The 24,792-nt window shown below is 41.9% G+C and overlaps 1 protein-coding gene across 12 annotated transcripts in view; it reads right to left on the bottom strand.

Annotated features, from left to right (window-relative positions):
* snap91a (synaptosome associated protein 91a) overlaps positions 1 to 23,102 on the bottom strand; it is a 70,647-nt gene extending 47,545 nt beyond the window's left edge. For all 12 annotated transcript variants that reach the window (XR_013492224.1, XM_033640274.2, XM_078171952.1 and 9 more), the window contains exon 1: positions 22,288 to 23,102. Coding sequence is in view for 11 of the 12 variants with exons in the window: in XM_033640274.2 (XP_033496165.1) it covers positions 22,288 to 22,417 (130 nt within the window). In the remaining variant the exon portion in view is untranslated. The remainder of the gene's footprint in view (positions 1 to 22,287) is intronic.
* Between the last annotated feature and the right edge of the window lie 1,690 nt (positions 23,103 to 24,792).

The following is a 24,792-nucleotide window of genomic DNA, read 5'->3' as shown; positions in this document are numbered from 1 at the left end:
CATTTCCTCAAAGTGGCCTATAAAACACAACTGATGTTCCTGATTTTTACATTGTTCTCATCCATCAAGCTGATCTCCCTGAACTGGGTATATACTCCTGAGCTGGTCTATGGAGTCTGCAATGTTCACAGGGCATGAAATTTAATTAAAATGAATACTAAGATCAGAGCGATCAGGACTCCAAATAGCCCTGATGGATCTTCTGGGCAAGTGCAGAAAAAGCAACATGACACCTAGCTTTGATAAAAGCCTGGGGGGAATGTAGAATTACTGAGAGCTGCCATGGAGAAGTGTTGGTATTGAACCACTGAAAGTAATTGCATAGTGAGTCTCTCCTGCTGTAAGAGCAGTTACTGTCACCTGGCGATTACTGCAAAAGTCACATCTACACTTAAATCTACAGAATCACAAGTGTTTAACTGCACTAGTACAGACCCCAGTCTGAAATGCTGCTTGCAGTAGCACACATACACACACTCACACAGCCTAACCACTGGCTACAGGGCTGCATTGCTGTTATATGTGATTGTGTTTAACCTCAAATTTTATTATTTTATGGATCCTAAAACCTAGAGTTGGAGGCATTGATATCATTACTGGAAAAGATTAACAGCTCCTACTTGCCTCTACAATGCAGTTTTCTATGTGGATTAATAGGCATTTAAAATATTACCTGTAGTACCATTTACAAGACATGCAGTACTGCCAAATCCATTTTGGCTCAAAAATGTTGTAGCAGCCAAACATGAGGAGGTCTCTTGCACCGTGAACCTAGTATGTTATTTCAGTCCCTCTGTGACAGCACACAGTAAATGTCCTTCATTTAAAGCCTGGGGATTTTTAGCTGTTACACAAGGTTATTCGTGACATGAGAACTACATGAGTCTGTACACATTTATAACACTATACACAGCCGCATACACGCGTGCGCGCACATCCTCCCCTGCTCTCATTTACAAGCACAGCACCTGAGCCGTCATTGTGCAGCACAGCGAGCAAAGAGAGGGGAACCATTGGCCTGACATGTTCACATCCTCGACAGTGTGCGTGCGGCTGTAAAATGAGAGGAGGGGAAAACAAGAGAAAAAGACACCTGTCTGAATGTAACGCACTTGTAAACAGGCATACACGCAAACATAAAGTGCACATCTACGCAAACAGACACTCACACTCGACGCTTCCAAGTTCGACCACGTTATGAGTCGGCATTCTGTTTGACACGAACAAAATTTATGCACAATATGCTGCCTCATCTGTTATGCATGAAATGTCTGGTATGATTTTCCCAAGCTGAAATTGTACCATGCTACAAGCTGACACTGGGGAGAATCAATCTCAAAAAACAGCGATGAATTAATCCTTGAAAATATTTCCTGTGAAGCCACAGCATGTTACAGCATAGTCTTCCACACCACAATGCCATTGTTGTCTAAAAACTATTAAAAGCACATAAAATAGATGCAGTCAGTTCATTTCTAACAATAAACATGGCCAATGGGGCTCTGCTTCTGCAATCTGTATCTCTGAAGAGCAGCTCTGTTGGCAGATGTCACTGAGCATGCTCAGGGACATGGTTCTTTGTTTATGGTGCTTTTCTTGCTGCTGAGCCATGAGGTATAAAATACAGTGGTTATGTTTATTGTGATGAAGGTGTATGTCACTAAATGCAACACTATGGCTATCGTATGTGTTTTTAATTGCTTTTAGATTAGGTCTAGCAGGGAAGGACACCATGAGCACTATTGCACGCTACACAGACAGTACCTCTTAGTGAGACAGATGCAACCTTGGTTCTGGCCTTAAAATTGGATTTACTGATGATAAAATAAAGGATAAAAAATAAATACTTGACTTATCCTTTAACAAGTCCTCTTTGACTCCCCCCCCCTCCCTTTGTAATGTGTGTAAATAAATAGGCTACACCATACTTTGATATTGAAATTTGTGACAGTATTGTAGGGTTGACAATTGGTGCTTTCATGATTTTTGCTTAAAAAAAAAAATCATCAGAAATGTGGACGTAATGACTCAGTGGGTAAATAATAGAACAGCTAGAACAGTCTGGTAAGTGAAAAAAATCACATCACTTTACTATAATACAGCCTTTTAAACTAGGAAAAGACAACACTCAACATATTATGATATCCAAAATCTAAGATGACATCTAGTCTCATATCATGATATCAATATAATATTGATATATTGCCTAGCCCTTCACCAAAGTTAGCTAGCCAAATAGCTGGGGAGCGCAGGCCATCTTTTTAATCACAGTGGTATCTATATGATGAAAGGGAAGTAGTCTACTAGCGGAAACATCATGCTGCGTTTATGTAAAAACACATGAGCAGTACTATTACACACAGGTCACTTGCTCCTTTGATTAGTGTATTTATTTTGAGTCAGTCCCACAATCTCATAGTCCTTACCATATCACTCCACGGTGCCAATATGTATTCCTGTTTGATTTGATTTGACACTTGCTAAAGCTACAATGTGCAGCTGTTTTAGAGAAGTATTTAGGCTTTTTCAAAAAAAAAAAATAAAACTATATACTTGTCACCTGTTTTCAAAGATTCTGTATCTGTCATTCAGAGCATTAATGTAGCAGCAAACCACTGTTAGCTATGTAAAGATATAGTGAAGTAATGGTGTCCTGAGCAGAAAAAAAGGTCATGGTACCTCTGTGTGTGTTGTAATACGAGCTTCTCTGTGGTTTGTTGTTATAAGCCAGTCCAGCTGCATGTGCATGTCAGTGCATGTGTGTATCCCACTGGGTAGCTCATTGCTGCTGGTTTACACAGGACTCATACAGCGGTTAATGCTGATATTGGGATGGCAGCATCGTGAAAGTGTAGCACAGTTAGCTCCATCAGCACTGCTGCCATTGTTTAGCGCTGTTTATGGAGTTAGTCACCGGCTTAGCCACCTCCATGTTAAGAACCGTGTCCACACAACCACTCTGACATTGCGTAGAGCCCCTTTAAAGATTATATTCAGTACTAACAAGGGAAACTCTCAAGGCAATTGAATCGAACGCAACTGGTCTTGGTTTTGTCTTAGAAGACGTTTCACCTCTTATCCAAGAGGCTTCTTCAGTTCATGCTTGTCTGACTAGGCTGGAACTACGTTGTGAACAAAGTAAGAGGTTTAAAAATGGATCCAGATGATACCGTGGTATCCTATGATGTGACCTCCCTGTTCACTTGCATTTCAACCATGGATGCTTTGGAAACAGTCAGGCAACGGTTGATACATGACAACACCCTCCATGACAGAACCAAGCTCTGCCCAGACCAGATATGCCAACTACTGGAGCTCTGCCTGAGCACTACCTATTTCAAATACAATGGCAATTTTTACAGACAGAAACATGGCTGTGCCATGGGCTCACCGGTATCTCCCATTGTGGCTAACCTGTACATGGAGGATGTAGAATACAGAGCCTTGAACAGCACCGAGCCACTGGTTCAGATATGTGGATGACACATGGGTTAAAATCAAAACTCAAGAGGTACAAGCTTTCACTGAACACATCAATTCAGTGGACAGAAACATCAAGTTCACAAGAGAAGATGTTTGCCCTTCTTGGATTGTGACGTGCACATTACAGAGGACAGAGGCCTCCACATTGGGGTATACAGGAAACCCACTCACACAGACCAATACTTAGTGTTCGATTCTCACCACCCACTGGAACACAAGCTAGGTGTTATCAGGACCCTACAACACAGAGCTGATAACGTACCTACCAGCACTCAGGCCCAAGGGAAGGAGCATGAACATCTGAGGGAGGCTCTAAAAACTTGTGGTTACCCCAGTTGGACCTTTGTGAAATCAGCAGCCTGTTCCAGAAAGAACAAGGTGGGTGAGGAAGAAAAGAGCAGACGCAATAACATTGTCATCCCCTATGTGTCTGGGGTATCTGAAAAACTCAGGAGGATTTTCAGCAAACACCGCATCCCTGTGTATTTCAAACCCAGTAACACACTCAGACAAAGACTGGTACACCCAAAAGACTGTACACCACACACTCAGAAGAGCAACCTAGTGTACGCTGTCCAATGCAGTGAGGAATGCCCAGACTTGTACATTGGTGAAACAAAACAACCACTAAACAAATGCATGGCCCAACACAGAAGGGCTAACTCGTCAGGGCAAGACTCAGCTGTCTATCTACACCTCAAGGAGAAAGTACACTCCTTCGAAGACAGCAATGTGCACATTTTGGACAGGGAAGACAGATGGTTTGAAAGAGGTGTAAAAGAAGCCATCTATGTGAAATTGGAAAAGCCATCTCTCAATAGAGGAGGAGGTCTGCGACACCACCTATCCCCCACCTATAATGCTGTCCTAACTTAACCTCTAAAAACAATGGTTGTTCACAAATGGCCTCATGTGACTCTAACGACTCCAATTGCAGCGTTGCAGCAGGAGTTTCAACGACTGTCGTTGACACACCATTGGAGCACTAACGAACCAGTGACATCATTGGCCTTGTGAAGACCTCCCCAGAGGTTAAATACCTGGGTGCTTCCACACCAGTTTGTCAGACTACTTCCAGCCTAGTCAGACAAGCATGAACTGATGAAGCCTCTTGGATAAGAGGTGAAACGTCTTCTAAGACAAAACCAAGTCCAGTTGCGTTCGATTCAATTGCCTTGAGTTAACTATGACCTGGATGAATGAGAATATCCACAGGCATAACAAGGGAAACAACAATATTAAAGTTCTGGGCCAACACCAATGTTTTTATATTGTATTGCTGTGAAAACATAAACATATTTTTCCTTCAAAACACTGTATTTAGTTTCTTGCCAAAAACTACATTTTACGATCAAACTGAACACATGAAAACGTTATAATCTATATTTGCCCAATAGTGATTGTTACTGAATAGATAATGAACACACCATAATGTAACTCAATGCAACCTCCGTGTGCTGTTAGTTCTGGCCACCGGGTAGCCTCCTGTTGATTTTAACACGGCTTTGTTGTTCACAGTGTTGCATTATCAAGGCAACAATAGGGTGCACCCTGAAGCGCTGATAGTGAGTTTACTGTGTCCTTCCTTCCTGAAGGCGTTCAGTGTACAATCTCTATCTTGTTTGCTATTTGGGATGACAGAATGCCGGCTGCTACCAGCCATCTCGTCACACAACAGTGAGATGACAGAGCCAAACAGTCGCTGTTCTCTCCATGTACCTGCTCAATAATTTCAGTTTGTGGCCATTAGTTTTTCAGCCCTGCTTTTTAGCCTACACAAAATTGATGTGACACAATAGAAAATGATTGGCCGATAAATCAGTGCATCCCTAGCAGCAACCGATGAGCTCGGAGCTGAGTGCCACAGAGAGGGTAGAGAGAGCAGGAGGTATTTATTGATATATTGGTAGTTTTGGTGATTTTATTTATGGGACCCTGTGACAATAAGAAAATTATTGAATAATGACAGCCTTATCCTGTAATGTGCCCCTTCAGCAGGTTACCCAGTGGGCTTTTACAGATCCAGATCCTTACTCTCACATTTTCTGACTCATGTGCCCTATTGACCTACACAGTGTCAGATAACTGTCAGTGTAGACCACATCAGGATCAGGATGGCCTGCAGCGTCTGCCACACCCAACACACAACTGACAGGACTCCGATTTCAAACAGCACCCTTTAACATATCAATAACTGTAAGTGATATCAAAGCCACTGTGTGTGAGTACAACTGAAGGCAAACTGCCGAGCATGTATGCACCTTAGCGTAAACGCCAGCCTGCACGACACACATTCAACATCCTCCTCATATTTTTCATAGGTGGATTTTTACAAATGTACCAATAGGCATCAAAGGGGGCATGCCAAGGTGGTTTCCCAGGCAACAAGCTCTCATATTTGCAATGGCATCAAGGATGCAGTAAAATTCTTTTCAAATTATATTCACAGGTGCAAACTCACACAGCAGCAAACTGATAGGGGTCATCCAGCAAAAGCAAGATGCATGAGTCATAACAGCCTGAAAGATTCGATGCTTAAGTCACAGAACTTCTGAATAATACCTTTCACATACCTGCCATGCTGGGCATTCGTTATTTTCTGTATCTTTTCTCATATTTCATACAGATTGCTGAATAGGTGACTCATAAACAAGAGGAGCGGTGTATTCAGTAAGCATTTCATCCATGGAAGAGTGCGGCGCGCAACACAAGCCACGCTGCATGAGTGATGCCTCGTTGAGCTACACATGAACGGACCATGAAAGCACAGGGTTTATTTATAGCACCTCTCACCCTCAAGCAACCAACAGGGGGAGAAAAAAAATACCCAGAATGCACTCTGTCCCAGCGTAGCATAGCACCAATGTGGTGTGGCAGCCACACAAAGAGGAAGCCATTGGGATCCATACTGTGGAAGCTGGAAGTGACATCTGAGGAAAAGGCTGGCGTCCCACACAATGCTGCTGCTGCTGGTGGACGCAGATAGCAGCACTGTCTTTATACAGACACGCCGGCTTTCAGTGACATTTCGCTCAGCTATTGGTGGAGATGTGGTGTGTTTACTGTGATGCAGCTCATGGGAAGAAAATCCCACGTTCATTCAGTTTGTGTTGTCCGTTGTGTCCGATGTGAAATAAAAGTTTCATTTTTCATAACACTTGAGGTAGATATCAAGGACGTTCTTCTCTTTCATTTCACTGGACTAACGCATCAGTAAATATGACTGATATCAAAGCTGCGTGCATGAGTGGCCCAACTGAGGGCAACCCAGAGAGCATCCATGCACCACAGAAGACCTCAGCAAAAAAGCCTTCAAAACGCACTCTCAAACTCTTTATATATTTTAAAACAGGTTTTCAGATGTACCAATAATGGAGAAACGCCAAGGTGGATTTTATTGGAATTTGAAGATCCTCACACTCACAAGTTCACATCAGTGAGTTTCACCTGTTATGTACAAATATTTCAAATGCAGGCTACAGATTTGTGGATGTATTTTTCCCCTCTGAGGCAGTCACTCCAATTATTTCCGTAAAAGGGTATGAAAATACTGTATCTAAATAGAACAAAATTTTGTTTCTAGAGCTGCAGCAGTAATTTTTACAAGAGAGTAAAGTCACTGTGGATATCATATTCCTGACATCAAAATATGACTTAAAGTTTAGTTTTTATCAGTCCTTCTGTCCTCTGTTCTGCTCTCTTTTCGGTGATGTGATTCACTGCTTGCAGGTAACGTTATCAGGTTATCAAAATAGCTATGGAAACACGATTTGCAATAAATCACTTTGCCATCTCCCACATTAATGGAGCTTGGTGTTGCTAGCTTAACTAAGGGAGACAGAAAAGTTTGGCAAAACTTGACTGGGGTCAAGCAGTAAGCTATGGACCTTAGCTTGTAAGAGGCTGGTGCCCCCAAGAAATACGCCAGGCTTTGAAGCCAATTTTAGTAGTGGCCACACAGTGTAGGTTATTTACATCATGATGTGATGCCCTGTGGCCCAAAAAGACTTTTTCCCATACACCAACATGGCAAAAAAGACGTGTAAATCAATGGATACATTTTTCTGAGCATCACAACCCCCACAGAATAGCTTTTTTCACTATCAGAATTTGATCCTATGGGTCCAATAACATTAGGAAAGTTTAGAAGTTAGTTGAGCGCTGAAGCAGAAGTCGCCGGCTCAGCTGGCTCAGTCTAGATTGTCACTGTTCTATTGGCCACACAGTGCAAAAGCAATGAAGATCATCAGGGTAATTTTATACACAGTGGCTTCATACACCACTGAGCAAGTTTAATAAGGATGAATGGGGCCCGGCCTCCAATGCTGTATCCAGTTCTCTTCATACATCCATGGCACTACCTGGCTTGGCTGTTAGTAGCTATTAGCTTGATCAGCTAACAGCTGTTTGTTACATGTATGGTGGCATTCTGTCTCAAAGCTTGCTCTGTATGGTGAAGAGTAGGCTAAGCAACTGACAAAGGTGGTCCATGCTAGTGTCCAGTGGCCAAGGTGTTAGCTTGCTCTGTTGGACTGTTAAGCTAGTCAGAAGAGAAGCTTTCTAAGTAAAGCTTCAGGTAAGAACCAAACGTCTGAAAACAATGTGTGCAATGCGTCTTTCTTTGCTGAGGATACAGGTATTTCTGCAGTCGACACCCTTTCTTTGTCTGTTCACTCATGGTGGCTATCACTTCTTCCTTGCTTGTCATTTAACAAAGCGCCAAGACATTAGATAAATCTTTTCTCCCGGGGAATAGATCTGCTTCTGCTGGCTGTGTTCACTGATCAGTCTTCCTCTAATTACTCTAATCGTCCTTCTTGCCCTGAGCTCCAATGTACACTAACGATCTTCTCAGACAAAAAAACAACCAACCAAAACAGCCAATATATCTTCTGCCTGTGCCTCACCTAACATCTTTTCCTGTGCTCATCCATTTCATCCTCCCTAGCTTTCTTTATCCCTTGTTAGCTGTTCACCTCCCAAGGCTTTGTATCCTCCCTGTCTGAATAGTAAATCTCTAGCTTGTGGCTTTTATATTTCTGTTGTGCAGGTTCTGCTCCCAGGAAAGAAACAGATATCCACCCTGTATGCTGAACCACACAATGCAGCCAAGACAATGTTTTTCTATTTTGCTTCTTTGTCTGACACGGAAATTTGTGTGGGTGCTAAAACACGTCTGTCATATAAGCTGAAGAAGCACAGATGGGGGGGAACAACAACAACTCTGCTACAGAACTATTAAATCAACCATGCCCTTGTGATGAATGTTTTTTGCATATTTTCAGCACCATATGTTTCTGAGAACTGTAGTGGTGGTAGCCTATAAAAGGTCATTTCCCCTCTATTCAACTCAACCCGTTAAAGGGCAAATTAGAACTGTCACTCTGGGTTACATCCAAGCCTGACTGGGGCCAGCTCCACTCAATAGAAATCTGATCAACTTTAACTTACAACATCCAAACCGAGCTGCCAGCTCATAGGATCTGATGGTGTTATTGGAATAACATCCTGAGAACCTACTAAAAAGGTTAAAAACTATCAAAACAAATCCCAAACAAATTCCTAGAGCTGCACATTCAGGTGCACAGATGAATACAGCTTGAGTTGAGATAGTCCCAGGGGTGTCTAGTGTTTGCATGAGTGAGTAATCCAATAATCTAGGAAGTCAAAAAGCGCTTAACCGTGCTGCAGGTTAACATCTGAGGCTCTGTAAAAATCTCTCTCGTTGACTACCATTATGACATCAACACTGTGGGAAATGGGTACCCTGGATGTAACCAGTGCTGTGTGGGAAACACATGGATAAGTACGTGTGTGTGTGACAGGTTTGTCAGAAAGAATCTGCGTGCTTCTTGAAATTTGCAGAGGAAAGACAATAAAGCTAAATGAAAACCATCATTAAACAGTTTGCTAAAACATGACTGACCCAGTGTTGGGCAAGTGCCAGTTACTCTATGTTAAAATAAAGTTTCACTTTTAGAGCATTAGAACATGAGAACGTCCTGCAAATAACACCTGACATCAGTATGGGTCTCTCTGTCTCCTCTGTTCCTTCTTAATACTATTCTCTGTCTCTCTGGCTCTTTTCTTGGCCCCTGTTGTGTCTCTACTCTACTCTACTGTCCACTGAAAATCCACTAAATATTTACAGTCTATGGACAAGACACATGAGAGTAGTGTCAAGAAGTGCGATGTAGCCAGTCAGAGGTAGAGTAGGGTGGGTCTTGCCAAGAAAACACCACCACATCACATCACTGAAGAATGTAGTTAAGTAAGTAATTATGTTACTTGTAGTGACACTACTGCCCAACAGTGGGCTGACCATTGTCCAAACAGCATGGCAGATCTGTCTTTGAGTTTCTCCAAATAACATTAGCAGATCTGTCCGACTCCTTATTGTACTGGGGGAAGTTTACCCTAACTGATCCAGCCAACGATACCCAGGTTAGGGTAACAGTTGACAAACACATCGGGCAGTCCTCATTCTAAAGTCTTTTCTCTTGTTATGTTAAAATATCTGGTTTAAAAATACAGACAAGTAGTTAAAGATCTTTGGATCACCAACAGTTGAGAATGATGACATTTTGACTGGCTCATAAAGCTTTAGCTTCAGTCTTGTAGCACAATATCATGTAGGCCTATGTGGTCATCAGCTTGATCTCTGAGAGGGTCCAGAGAAACTGAATTGAATCAAGTGCACATTGAAGACACCTTTCACAATATTCTCATTTTAAAATGAGTAAGCAGGAAACATTAAAAAGTCAGTGGGAGACATTATTTTTAACCAACTAATGGCGCTAACACTAGCCTAATTAGCGAGCTAGCACCAGCTGTTAAAATGTGCCGGCCAAAGTTGTTATTTCAGGCCGCTAAATCAACGAGTGCTGGCTAGAAATGAGAAGCCTGCCTTTGTCTACCTCTGTCTGAAATCAAGAATTCACAGTTTTAAAAATGTTTTTGTCAAATTATTGTGAGTGAGTGGTAGGCCTGAATCTAACACTGTTATTATCACTGTACAGAGCAGAGTGTAAAAAGAGTGGAAAGCCTGACAGGCACAGTTACAGTACAGAGGAGGGTGGACCTCACAGCGGACAGCCAATTTCTAAATCCAACAGTGACATTATCACTAAATGACAACCAAAGATTTGTTTGGGACCTCACACAGCCCTCCAGCTCAATTGGATTGTCCACAAATAGATTGTTTTTACTTCTTACAGCACTTTGAGAGACAGATTAATCTAACTGTGTTACTTTGGGAGTCTGAGGGGATGATTCTCAGATGGGCTGTCCCATAACTTTTAAAACTATTTCAAACTTTGTAAAACTACCCAAATGTTCCCACTGGGTTCCTCCCCATATCTAGTGATTTCGTCAGTTTAAGAAAGTTTGTTTTTTAGTGACACTGTTTTATTGCAGAGTCAGGACCTGAGGCAAAACTCAGCAGTTAGATGGAGTAATAAACGGCAGGAAACCCGAGCCTCCCTGCATTATTGATGTGCAGCCTGGGTGTAGACATGGCCCTTTAATGTTTGAGCTGCTGGAGAGGCTGCTCTGTTGCTTACCTGCATACCAGGACAAAGGACTATTTACCTACATTTTATTCTTGGAATGGCAAACCTCAGCGTGTACATTACACCTGTTTAAGTGCAAGAAATCTCCCCACAGATACAATCGCTCTATAACTGAATGTCTTTTTACTCAGAGTAGCACTCTCAAGGGCATCGCGACCTCCAAAGAACATCAGAGAAAGTACTAAGAAGCGTCATAAGAGGTGGGAGGTATTAAGTAAGGAGAAGCAAATGCATTTGAATTGGCTGTACAGATTTGGAGGAGATAATGGTCTGATAACAGCTGTATGGGGGATCCTGGTCGCAGCTCATTAATCTGGACACACACTGTTAGTAGGACCGCTCACCACCCACACAGTGTTTGACATTAGAGAGGCATTCTGGGGCTTGCAAGGATACCCGCTGTGAGATCAGCACTGCAGTACATGCTGAGACCTCTTACCAGCCTCCTTTCACATTCCTCCATTCACTGCAGCTCACCATTAGGCAGGCGCTGCACAGAATCGTTATAAAGTAGTGTGGATGAGAGAGAGGCAGAGTGGGAGTGGTGGTGAAAAGATGGAGTGGGCGAGGCAGAAAAAGGGAAACATATCAGGATCAAGTGATGGAACAGAAAGGCTGGATGATGCTTCATAATGTTTATCCTTGCATGACTCATGTTTAAACTGGATTGATATCTTAGCCAGTCAAGGCATATTTTACTGATCTGTGTCATCTTTGAACGCCATTTAAAAATGTTGATCCTTTCTGTATTTCGCTTCCCCTCACTCACCACACTCTTGACAGCAGCAAGCTGTCACATAGGTGTTAAATATGTTCCACTGCTGCCTGTTAAAACACTAGAAACTCTTCCTAACACAGGAGTGTAACTGAAGCAGCATTAAAAAACAACTAGCAGCAATTTCAGTGAATATATCCACATCGACAGCGCTGGGTCAGCAAGTGGAGGTGCCTAAAAAAAAATGTTACTTTGTGTCAGTTTTACTGACATTTTTTATGCATGTAAAAAAAAAAACATGAATTTTAACTTGAATATTAGTGGAGACAGGCTGTCTAAATCCTGTTGAAGCCTCTCTGCCACTGCACTGCCAGACTGACAGTCCATGGACGCTACGGCTCCAGCTACTGTTGCCAGGAGACATAAAATCCTCTCCACACATCTGGCTGGTTATCTGACGCAAAAACATGATCTCTAAGCAAAATAATGACAGAACAGAAGCTAAGAGGCTTAATATCTCTAGACTGCTAAACAGGTGTTTCTTTGATAGTTGACATTTGCAATGGAAACAGCTGCTGCAACTTTAAGCCAAGTGTTCACAAGGGTTAGACTGTTGGGCAACTTTTTTGCCTCTGGCAGACAGTTAGATGAAAAGATTGATACCACCAGATTAAACAAATGAGATATAAGAGTGTCACAGTTTGATTTTGGATTAGAATCAAAAGTCGAACTGGTGACAAAAAAAGGCAGATATATGCCTATCACGCTTCATACCATGTATCCTATCTATTTAAAGAAAAGTTTAAAATATAATTAACAGTTGGCAGGGCAAAGAACCAATGATCCAATGCTGAGCTTTATGAATCACTTGGCTTCTCCATAGTCTAACAATGGCACAGCTGTCAGTGCTGATTTTTTTTTTCTTTAAATCTAAAGTTAAATTGAATTGCAAATGTCAAATCAAACCTCAAACCGAATCATGGATTTAGAAAATGACGACACCCCTTGTGTTAGATAACTAGCTTTCGAGGTGCTAGTAAGCAGATTTTGTTAGCATGGAGGGAGGCAGGCTAGCTCTTTATGCCAAGCTAATCTAGCGGTCTGCTAGCTGTAGCTTTATATTTACTGTACAGACCTGAGAGGGGTAACAATCTTCTGAACTAAGACAGAAAATAAGCCCAAAACGATTCCTTTAAATACTGTAAAAACCGTTAAGCTACGTAACTGTTAAGTACACCTTGCCTTTAAGTCAACTGAAGATAATCCACAGACCGTGTTGTGAACAGTTTCATGTTGGAACTATTTTCTTTCTACCAAACTACACCAGCCGACCGTATTACTGCTAAAAAGGAAACGTGCACCTTTTCTTGACGAGAGGCTAATGCTAGCTCATCTGAACTAGCTAATATTACAGCTTTGGCAAGGAGGACACCAGTAACATTAACATGACATCTTTCGTTGTCATGAGCATGAGCCTCTTATCCTTCTGCGCGGTAATACAATTGGCGGGTGTAGATAGGTAGAAAGAAAATAGTTCCTGCGTGAAACTGCTCACAGCAAGGTCTGTGAATTATCTTAAATAACTGGGTCATGATTTCTAGAAGGAGAAATGACAGTTGAGTTTTTCTAATTATTTTTTTGGGCACCTTGAGCACCACAAGCCGAGTGCCATCTAGTTCCACTATATTCGAGAGAAGGCAGACATCTCTATGGCTAATATCTCCAACACTCGGCAACTCACACCAAAACAATGCAGACTGATAAATAGCACTACAGGTAAGAGGAAAAATATGTATTTTTGATTTGGGGGTGAACTGTCCCTTTAAGTGGACTGGCTTTACTGATTACAGGTTGTAAGACAGTAAAAATATCAGATAGACTTCTAGAAAATGACTTGAACACGTGAGCTTGCATACATGAGACTTCACACACCCCTCGCCATCTCTTCCCCTCCCCCCATGTCAGGCAGACAGTCTGCCTCTCAAATGTGGTAACACATTGATGGTGACTCATGTTGTGGGAACAGCACCTTAGCAGCCAAAAGGGACTCAGCACGCTGTTTATGTTTCCCTCCGCTCATTCTCCTGCCTCCTCCCCCCATCACCACACACACACACACACAAGCGCGCGCACACACCCAGCAGGTCATATATCCTGCATTTGCTCTGAGCAGAGTATAATCACATCTCTGTGTTAAAAAACCTGTTAATGAGTGACTGGATTTAGAGCGGCAGTAGAGCTGGTGATAATTTGCAGCTACGCTGACAGAATCTCAGCCATGACTCCTAATCAGAAACGAGGTCATTATATGAAGATTTTCTGTAGATGTGAAGAGGAGAGAGAAAACTAAACAGTGAGAGGGGGAATATTATAGCATGCATTTTCCAAAACAGAACCTTCATGATATAAAGCCCTCTTAACTCTCTTAACAGCAGGAGGATTAAGAGGTTAGGGCAACACCAGTGGCAGTAGATAGAGGTGGAGGCTATTAGGAGGAGCAGAAGTGGCGGGCTCTGTCTTTGGAAAGAGAGCCGTCTTCATTTGGCAGACACTCAGACCCCACTAGTTCTCTAGTTGTGTCCCTCTGGGCTGCAGATACCTTGCACATCCTCTGATCCATGCTCTGGGCCTTTGAATTCACAATGAAAAGCAGCTCAGTTGTTATCCTGACCAAACCAAAAAAAAAAAGCTGTCTTCAATATTTCTTGTATGCCCCTATTCCTGAGTCAGGAACAATCAGAAATAGTGCTGGTTGTACACTAAGTTGTCTCATGGTGGAAATAATAACAAAATGGGCCCTTTGACCAAAGTAATCATTTGGCAGCTGCTGTTTTAGGTTCGACATCCAGCAGCACAGAGCTTTACTGTCCTGCAGCAGAATGGAGTGGAGCAAAAAGTGTGCACCAGGCATGTAATTGGCAATTTAAGTGGTGCATTTGCCAGATGTTGTGTAATCCACCTAGTCCAATCAATCCAGATAGACAGAACCGCTGCAGTGTCCTAAACACAGCCCTGATGGAGTGTGTGTGGGTTAAAAGGGCTAGTATGAAATGTGGTGTCACAATGAGGCATCCCGCCCTCTGTCACCTAAAAATTATGTATCAATACATTTGTTGGCTTGTCCAGTGGTCATTTTATAATTTATACTTTGTAATAATTGTAACAACACTGTCTGACTCATACCACACGCCCGTAAATCATATGACAGTTGAACTTGTGTTCCTCTCTCCATCTTAGACCCCAGGCACACGACTGTGCCTGCCATTGTGCCAGATGGTCACGCTACTGCACCAAGATGATTCAAAAGCTGACTCTTGAGCCAGAAAAAGGAAAGTATATTTTACCAAATATCACAGATTTAAAAGTTGCCCGTGTTATTCTTTAAAACTTTAATAAATCTTTGTAAATGACCTGTTACAGCATAAATAACACAACCGAGACAACAGTAAGGTTAGTGCTGAATTTAAATCTTGAGCACCTTGTCACCTGCTAAAGGTATGGCTTTCAGTCAGCAACATATTCAGACCATTGCTCAACAGACTGGCAGTCTGGAATCTGCTATATTTAAGGTGCCCTGTGGAGGTTTCTTGTTATGTTTACACAGTGTTTCTTACAAAAATGTGTTGTGTGTATCCTTTTAGGTCTAATACATATATTAAATGCTTTTCCTTTCCTGTAAAACATTTGCAAAGCCAATTTTTTATATTCAAAATGTTGCATTGTTTGAATCCATCTTTGCTTCCTCTTAACTGCCTTCATAGGGTGCTGCAGGAATTATGCTTATTTTTTGTTGGGCCGACACAGGAGCTACCGTCACTCTGGTTCCCTTGAGAAAAAGCCAATAGTATTTATCCATTGGATTTTGGATTCTTGCAGAAAATAATCTCTGTGGTAAACAAAAGTTTATGATACACTACATATACACATGACTTTTGGAGCCTGAGTGTAATTGCCAGAATTAAAAATCTAATGTTAGGCTCTAAACAAACGACACCACAGTCGCATGATTTAACATCACAACCACAATGCAGCTGTAAAGCCGCGTTCGCCATGATAACGTTCTGTAGTCTCATTTAGCCACTTGTTAGCAACAACCACCTTTTTTAAGACACCTAAGGGCTTCATAATTTACGAGTGGGGTATTTACTGACATATTTTACGTTGTAGAACTAAACATAAAATTCTCTTAAGCTAATTTTTATAAGCTTAATTTATGCCTCGTGGACACGCAAGATGAAAACAAAAAATGTGACCTACTCGTTAAAACAGTGCTCCACAGCACTACCTGTGATTAAAACTCCACAACATTCCTTAAATTTATAGCCATGCCAAGATAATACTGCACCACTTTGGCTCTGATTTTTTACTAAGTGACAGTTTTTGGAGCTCCCCAACAAAAAACCCAAATCAGACACAAATCAGCGTCTCACAAACGAGTGTTTGGGCGCTATGTGTGAACTTCGCAGATGCCTAAATATCTGGATCTTTCTGGGACCTGTAGGAAGGGTCGCCTGTAACCAAAGGAAATTTGGACCCAAACTGTTGTTGCACTTATAGAAAACAGGCTATAAATAGTAAAAACGTGTGGAAATAGCCTATTTTGTCTACATGTGTGTCAAGGACAATATAACATCCTGTCTCACGCATCAAATTATGTAACTTCTCATATGTGGTTGGAGATCAAGCAGTTTGGAGACCGGACACACTTACCAGGGGTATAACCTGGTGAAAGATCTAGCAGCGTCTGACCCCCTGTCGTTGGTCAGTCATGTAGTGTGAAAACTACAACAACTCCATGTCTTGTGATGATAAGACAGCACATTGTGTAGTGTGAACGGTACAGCAATCTGACGACTGAGAAAGTCACGCAGTGTGAACTATAACACGAATACTTCTACGTTATGGCACAGAACAGGAAGAGGGTCCTATTGTTACAACACACATTAGGCTTCCAGATTTTGTGTCACATACAAAAAGCCAATCTTTTTACCACTGTACTTTTTCGTTCTCAGAAATTATCCCAATGCTCATTCAGGCAGTTGACTCACAGCTGCACCTCCTCCTCTGCAACACCCTGCTCCTATCCAAAAAAACAGACACTCAATTACATCCTCATTCAAGTCCTTCTTTCTGGGACGCTGCCAACGCCATACATGCAACTCTGTGTGTGTGTGAAGTCGTGCATACATGTACACACACAAACACTCAGGCACACACGTGGAGGCAGTAAGCTCTGAAGAGCCTTCTGTAAGACACACTGAAGCCATGTGGGGTGTCAGGCAATCTGTGCTGCTGCATGAGCTCTAATCTTTTAAGAGTTTAGAGGACTTCTGATCTGTATCGCAGTCATCTGTCAGGCTCTTAAAATAAATGGCAAATGTGTGCTGGAGAAACACATACCTAATATTGTGCTATTGCTGGGATTGCTTTTTCCTTCTAGGGTTTACTTACCCAAAGAGTCAGCGGTTTGTGGCCAGAAGATACAAACCATTTGGTCACAGTCCACTATGTTGGACCTTAAAGGGGATCTATTGTGCTTTCACTTTTTTCTGTCATAAATATAATGTTGCAGTGTCAGATGTTCGTATTAAACGTAGCTAAAATTTTAAATATTGGGGTAAATGGGCTTCAGACTGTTTAAAATACTCTGTCTCCAACAAGCCCATGATGGATTTCTTTATATGGTCATTTGCTCAAGGCATGTTACAAGTGTTTAAATTACATGTACTGCTACATGTAGCTACATGCTAATCCAATTTCAGATCATATTCCTGCTGGAACATGTTTGATTGTGTTGTTGTGAAATGCTGCTACAATATTATGGTGCATGATGCTGAGAGTGCAGATATGAAGGAAAAACTGACCAATCAGAGCAGGGGGCTTAAGGACACAGGCACTAAAACGGAGGGTCTCAGACAGAGGGTGAAGACAGATGTTCCAGCAGAGACAGCACAAGGAAAATAGTGTTTTTGACCATTTAAAGCATGGTCTAGTTAGAAACCCAAAACACAAGTTTAAACCCTTTAATGAGCATGACCAGCCCCTTTAAGAAAACGAGTCTCTAAGCACTGTACAGTTATAGGATAGTTTTTAGGTTTAACACCTGACAAAGACCTGCATGCAAAACTGCAATAGATGTAAGCTTTGCTCTTGAGACATCCCCCACACATTAAAAAAACAGTCTCTTTATACCTGCATCCCAGACTTTTCTATTTATGGGGCCTTTGGAGACTGAAGGACCTAAATCAGTCTAAAAGCTCTCTGATTTCTGATTTTCTGTAGTTTGGGGTCACAGCATGAGGAGCTCACTGCCCCGCTGCTCTATGCCTGTCCCTTGAACTAGATCAGCTGAGCAGCAGACCAATAAACATTTGGCTGTCAGTGGAACAATCCATAAGAGATTATTTTTAGACCATGGACACATATCTATCGAGACCTGCCTGGATTTAGGATTAAGGTAATAGGACAAATTAATGCTCTTAGTGTTTGTAAATGTTGTAGTTAGTGTCAGACAAAGGTTAATGGATGCATGATATTGCTTTGATAACGCTGATCAGATCGACCAACTACATTATTTAACAGGCATCTCAGCCGATCGGTGGAGCTCACTTGGGGAGTGACAAAAAAGCAGGATAAGAGATATCTGTCGGCCATCTTAATCGATCTGTTACTGTCACATTTCAGTCTGAGTGTAACGAGCAGCTCTCTTCACATCACAGCCAAGACACCCGGAAAATATGGAATAAAACAAGGAATTAATAAGCAAGAGGGGAACTGATACTATCTTTCCAACCCCTTAATATAATTGGAATATGTAAATTACTTTAATAGGAATCAGAATGTCCAGGAGCCAAACATGCTGAACACACGTGACTGTGTGGTTAAAATACGTATGTCCATATTAGCATGATGGGAAGATCTTTGAAGTGGAATATGAGGCTAATTATAAAGATGACTGATAACGTCAGTGGATTTGTTAAGGAAATTATGATGACCTGTGATGCACTTCTATCAATATTGGATACTGTATCACATAAGAAATTTCACACAAAAAAATTATGGTTAGTATGATGGCTGTGATTAATAATGTGGGGATGTTGTCGGTAGTGTGGAGGATCCTGACAGTGCTCTGCAGCAACAGGTTTCACTGATGGTGGAGGTAAATACTTCAGCTCGTAGTCACAGAAACAAAGACGAGGACTTCGTTGCCCCGAGCAGCACACTGGTTAAATGTCAGTTGAGGATGGAATTAAATCTAATGTCAGACAATATCCCTGAAGCACTTTCTCCAATGTGATGTTAATTCACCTTTCACATATTTCAGCGAGCCCTTTACTTATAAGAAGGTTCAATAATCTAAGCAAACAAACCTCTGCTCTGCTTAAACTGAGGAATTTTGCATTTAAATGAAGATGTCCCTGCATTTTTGGCTCAACTAAACTGAGCTCTAGCCTGTCTCAACATTAATGGTTTTATTTTAATCACTGTATTTACTGTAGCCTTGAAGCAAGACTGCTCTCTCCACTGCCACCACAAGTGGCGATTGAATAGGACCCTGAATTTGCCATCAAGTTTACCTTGAGATAGTTGGTTCAAAGAGGTATTCATCTTTGTGACATATTCTCAAATGTAACTAACTAAAAAAGGTCAACAAACTGACTTCTTAATATCGATTACGCAGCTGTTTACTTTATAGTCTGCCAACTTTAGCTAACATTAGCCACCAGAAGCTAGCGGTCATACTAGACCAGGTGAGACTGTAGAAGCAAAACCTCTGATTGTAAAGAAACATAAAAAAGAGGACGTTGGTGTTTATTCTTCATTTAAATGTTACATATCTTTTCTTTAAGTGTTCACAAAGAGCAACACAATGTGTGAGAGCCTAAATGTTTCTGTAGGTGACTAAGAGAGCGATATGGAGGCAGTACTTCCTCTGCACTCACCACAACAAAGTGCTGACTCAAACTTTGGCATGTGGGCGAGCTTTCCACTTTGTTGTACTTTGATTTAATGCAGTGCATCATTCAGTTTTATTTTTTAGTCTGGACACAATCCGACGGATGTATATTTCTCTGCTAGGTTTGAGTTTGCCAACTTAAACTTGATGCCATTTCTTCAGATTTCATACTGAAGAAACGATGAAGGTATGAGATTTGGATTGCTCTTATGTGATGCAACAGTGCACATCTGGTGTAACCGAATAATCTGTACAGTAGCCTGCTGTTAATATCAGAGGTGGGAGTAAGGCATACATGTGCAAGCCACAAGCAAGTCTGGAGTCTTAACCTTCAAGTCTCAGCGAGTCTCAAGTTACTGTGGTGAGAATCAAGCAAGTCGAGCTCCTGCTATAAGTCAAGCAAGTTACAAGACAAGCCGTGTGAAATCTGATTCCCCCCAGCTTTCATTAACAGTCAGTGGACATGAAAGTTGAGTTTAATTTTCAACATTAACTGTTAACTGACAACTGCTGTAGCCTGCTTTTACCTTAAAAATCTTACTGTTATTTGCTCTACAGTGAAAACACAAGTACAAGACAAAGAAGTTTCATATTGTGGTGGTCGTGTCACTGATTTTTTGAGCTATAGACTCTGCCTATCACTGTTCTCTTCTTCTTCCATCACTGACAACATAATCCTTGAATCCAAATTATATTGTTTTTGGACTAGCCCCTGCCATGATAGCTGCCTTGTGTGTTGGCCTCTACTGGTCCAAGCAGGTTGCACTGGAATCCCCCAATCGTGTTTCACAAACAAAACATAACTCTTCAATATATAGAGAAATGCAAATATTTCGTTTAAAAATTCAACTCCTTTCAAGTCATCTGTCTCGTGTCAAAGTCACAAAGTCAAGTTTCAAGTCATGAATACCAAGTCAAAGTCAAAGTCCTCCACCTCTGGTTAATATAATTACACAAAATCTGTCAAATGTAGTTACTATAGTTACCAGACTAGAAAGACCTCCCGACTTGTGTACACTGTGTATCTCTAAATTTCAATTTCAAAGTGTCTCTGTTTTCATTTCTTCTTCTATGGTCTCCACTATAAATTCCCTTTGCCTGCTTTACCACTGCCGTTTTGTAACAGTCTTCTAAATATTATCATCCAAATCCATCCTACTGTTTCTCAAAGTTTATTATGTACGTTTATGTTCTCCACAGTATCATACTGTTTGTCTTCTGTTTACCGTTCCTGTTTTTAAAAGTGTAGAGCAACTCATTAGCCTCCTTTAGCCTGATTTTCACAAACTGATTGCTAATGGTCCTTCAATGGACATACTGTTCACTACAAGATACAAATCAATGTCAAATAGAGTGATTGGGGTGGGGGGCCTTTGGGGCCAATGTAATGCCTGGTATAGTCTTGTCAAAAATATCAATTTATCGATTATCAGTTGTGTATGTTTGAAATGCTTTCAATACTCAAGTACTGTGCTGAAGTCAAATATTTCAGTCTTGTGACAACACTAGCCTGGAGCATAACTTAAATGTTCAGGGACATGTAAGCATACACAAAGGAGCTATTAACAGAATCTAATCCCAGATACCTTTGGGTGAGGTGCTGCATTCATGTGCATCTAAAGCAAACCCTTTTAGCACTCAGACACTTTGGGGGCCCCCAGTGCTGTTCACGTTCCTCTGCATCACTTTCCTTGTGTCCACAGTCATATCACTGTAGGTTTCAGCATGATTCTTTTCACATTTGAATCAGCTCTATGTATGGATGTTCACTGGGGATAATGACTTGCATCTATCAATGCTCTCAAGCATGCTGCATGTCTCTGATTTATGACTGCATTAAGCCATTCCCAAATGCTTTATAGACCTTCTCCACATTTCTTTTCTGTGTTTGAAATCGAATTGGCTCCCTACCTCCATCCTTTTCCTCTCTTGTTTGTACTAAGCAATGTGCCAACAAATTGCACCAAGAAAAAAAAGTCAGTGATATATGCTGCAGTGCCACACACCTTTTTTTTTCGCTATCACAGGAGACAAGAGCAAGGGAAAGGGCCTGTGTGTTTAGTAGTAACAACACCACTTTTCAATGATACATTTATCTGCACTGGAGCAACATGGGGGACACAGTCTCCACTCGGTCAGTGGCTGGTTGGAGGCTTTGTGGCTTCCCTCTGGGTTCTACACTGGTGCTCATCTGCCGGCACGATGGGGGAAGGAGCCCTGCTGTAATTAGGTAATAGGTTCGGGTGTTCAGTTAGAGTCTAAATTGAAAACAGTGGATGCCTGGAGCATAATGTGTGTGCATGTACACGTGAGCACATACAGTGGCTCCCACATTAACACACGCTGGGGGATGGATGGGGGGAGGCAACCATCATGGCTCTGGTGCGTGGCCTAGTTGTACATGAGGAGGATGGAGGGAGGGTCGAAAGGACACCTACAGTAAGACAGATAGATAGATAGCAAGATAGATAGATAGATAGATGGGTGGATGGAAAGATGGGTGGATGGATGGATGGATGGGTGGATGGACAGATAGGCGGATGGAAAGATGGATAACTCACATTCCAGGTGCTTTTTCTTTGGAGCTGTCTGCTCATGTGTGGTGGCTTTACACACAGCTCGGGCGACGTCAGATCCCGTCAGGCTGTACTGCGCCGCGGCGATGCGGTCCGTCAGCGTCTGACCCGACATCTTCTCTCCGTGGACTCCAACCGCGACTACCGAGCGTCCAGTATGGTCCTACCCCCCCAACACCGCCGGCCTCAGTAATCCCAGCTGCCCTCGAAGGCACCACAAATACGAAGCAGTGGAGAAGAAACAGCAGGACACTTTCTATAGAACTGATTTGAGTTGCATAACAATACAGGAACGCGCTGATTCCCAGATCTGCATGCGTTTCTGGAACAATCATGAACTGACTTTCTTCCCTGGAGACCAGTATCCTTTAAAAAAACAGAGTCTAAATATCCAAACTGCTAAATTCTAGTCCGGGTTTTAATGTTTCCTTTTATTTTCGATCAGTTTCTTACTGTTCCGGGTGTTTTTTTGTCGCTCAGCCTCCCTGACAAAACGCTCCTCTCCGGATGATGCTCGGCGCTGCCTCCCCCCCCTCCCTGTCTTCCTTCCTCCAGCCTCCTGGATAATCCTCACCACCACCAGTCCTACAGTCCTTGTGTATCAGCGGGGCGTGCAGGGGAACATCAGCTCCTGGTTGGCATCATCATCATCACCCCCCACCATCCAGTGGTCTTCCTCCTCCTCCTTCTTCTCCCGTGCTCGGTGCTTCCTCTCTGCTGCGGCCCACCGTCAGCCTGCGAGCCCCGGCGATGCGCGCTTCAGCCCCGGTCGATGGATGGCGGTGTTCCTGGTAGATTTACATCCTCTTGTTTATTTCATTATTAATTTATTGTGATGTCTCACACCCGCCCCGCCCCCTGCTCTGAGTCAGCTGACGCAGTATTGCCAACCCTGCTGCTGCCTGTTTCATCGCGAGAGCAGGGAGGAGACGAGAGCTGGATGGAGGCTGAGGATGGGTAAGGACATGAAGGGTTAATGAAGCTACTCTACAGCCAAGCTTGATTCCTGTCATGCTGCTAACACACACTATGAAGGTCATATGAAGCGTGCCGCCTCAGTTAACGCTGTTTGCTTTGATCATGTAAAACTGCAGCCTGTCAGCAGCTCTCTGTTATTGTCTCTGTCCATGGTGCTGATGTCCTTTCATCTGGTGGGGTGTCAGATGTGTGACATAGCTGTGACCCACTGGTTTGGTTGTAGTGGAAGTACTCAGATCATTTACTTAAGTAAAAGTGTAAAAAGTATACTGTCCATTACAAGTAAAAGTTCTTTAATCAAGTCTATTGTCAGCAGAATGTATCTTGGTATGAAATATGAAATTGTGCAGAAAAATGGCCCCTGTGAGTGCCATCTATATGCTAGATACTCCAAAATGATCATAAAGTTTAATCAACATCTTTCTAAAACAGTCTCAACAAAACTGAACATTAAAACCTTCATGAAGGTAGAAATTATCGCAGGACTGTTGTATTAGACTGCGTGAACATATAAGCTAGTAACTGAGTGTATGACATTATAAGATTATTAGTGTTTCAACAATGTGTAAGAGTTTTACTGTTGGACTCGCTCAAGGTAGAACTACTTATCTACTTGGTTTAGTCCAGTGGTTCCCAACTCAGCAGTCAGGGCTCTTTCAATCTGTCACAAAATAAATCTGAGGGGTTGTAAGATGATAATGGGAGCAGAATAAATCTGCAACACAAATTTCTATTAATTGATCTCTGAAAATTGCTTTTTTTTGGTGAAACATTAAATGCTAAGGGTGTCAAACACTTTTAAACGACACAATTTGCTTATTGCTATGCTGCTTTTTTGTAAGAGGTAACAAGCAAAAGGTTGGGAACCACTGGTTTAATCTTCAACAATGCATCGTGTTTCTTAAGATCATCTTAATTTCTTTTTATGGCGAGTCTTGATCTGAACCGTAGCTGTAAACATAGAGTAAAATGCAGATTACCCTCTCCGATGAAAAGGATACAATCAAGTAAACAAGCAGCTCAAAACTGACCTTACAGTAAGAGCCATGTACTTGAGGTGCATGAGTAAATGTACTGATTTACTTACCACTGCTGTCAGTGAGAAATTTCTTCACACATCCTTCTGCAAAAAATCTGATGCAAAGCAGATTAGTAACATGGATAGGAATGTAGTCAAAATTACTTTATGGAGACCAGGTCCAGTCAAGTCTGCATCAAGACGTAGTCCAAAGGCAGCTAACACCAAGCTAAGACTGAGTCCAAAGCAAATCAAGTGTCTCTCTAATGCTAATATATCAATTTCTATACACACTATATAAACTCAGTGATATCTCACTGGAAACAAATCTAAAATGTCAATAGCTTGAAACCGAGACTGAACTCAAGTACCTGCAACCCTGCAACTCAATATGTTTTTGTCACAGAAGACACTACATGTCACAATAGGAAAACCATAGGTGTAAGTAATAAAAATTAATAATTGATGAATTCCATTTAGCTGCATCAGTTTCA

This window comes from Epinephelus lanceolatus, chromosome 10 (assembly GCF_041903045.1).
Source record: "Epinephelus lanceolatus isolate andai-2023 chromosome 10, ASM4190304v1, whole genome shotgun sequence".
Classification (NCBI taxonomy): Eukaryota; Metazoa; Chordata; class Actinopteri; order Perciformes; family Serranidae; genus Epinephelus; species Epinephelus lanceolatus.
Note: the sequence above shows the minus strand (reverse complement) of the source record. Positions and strands in the feature narration are given on the sequence as shown.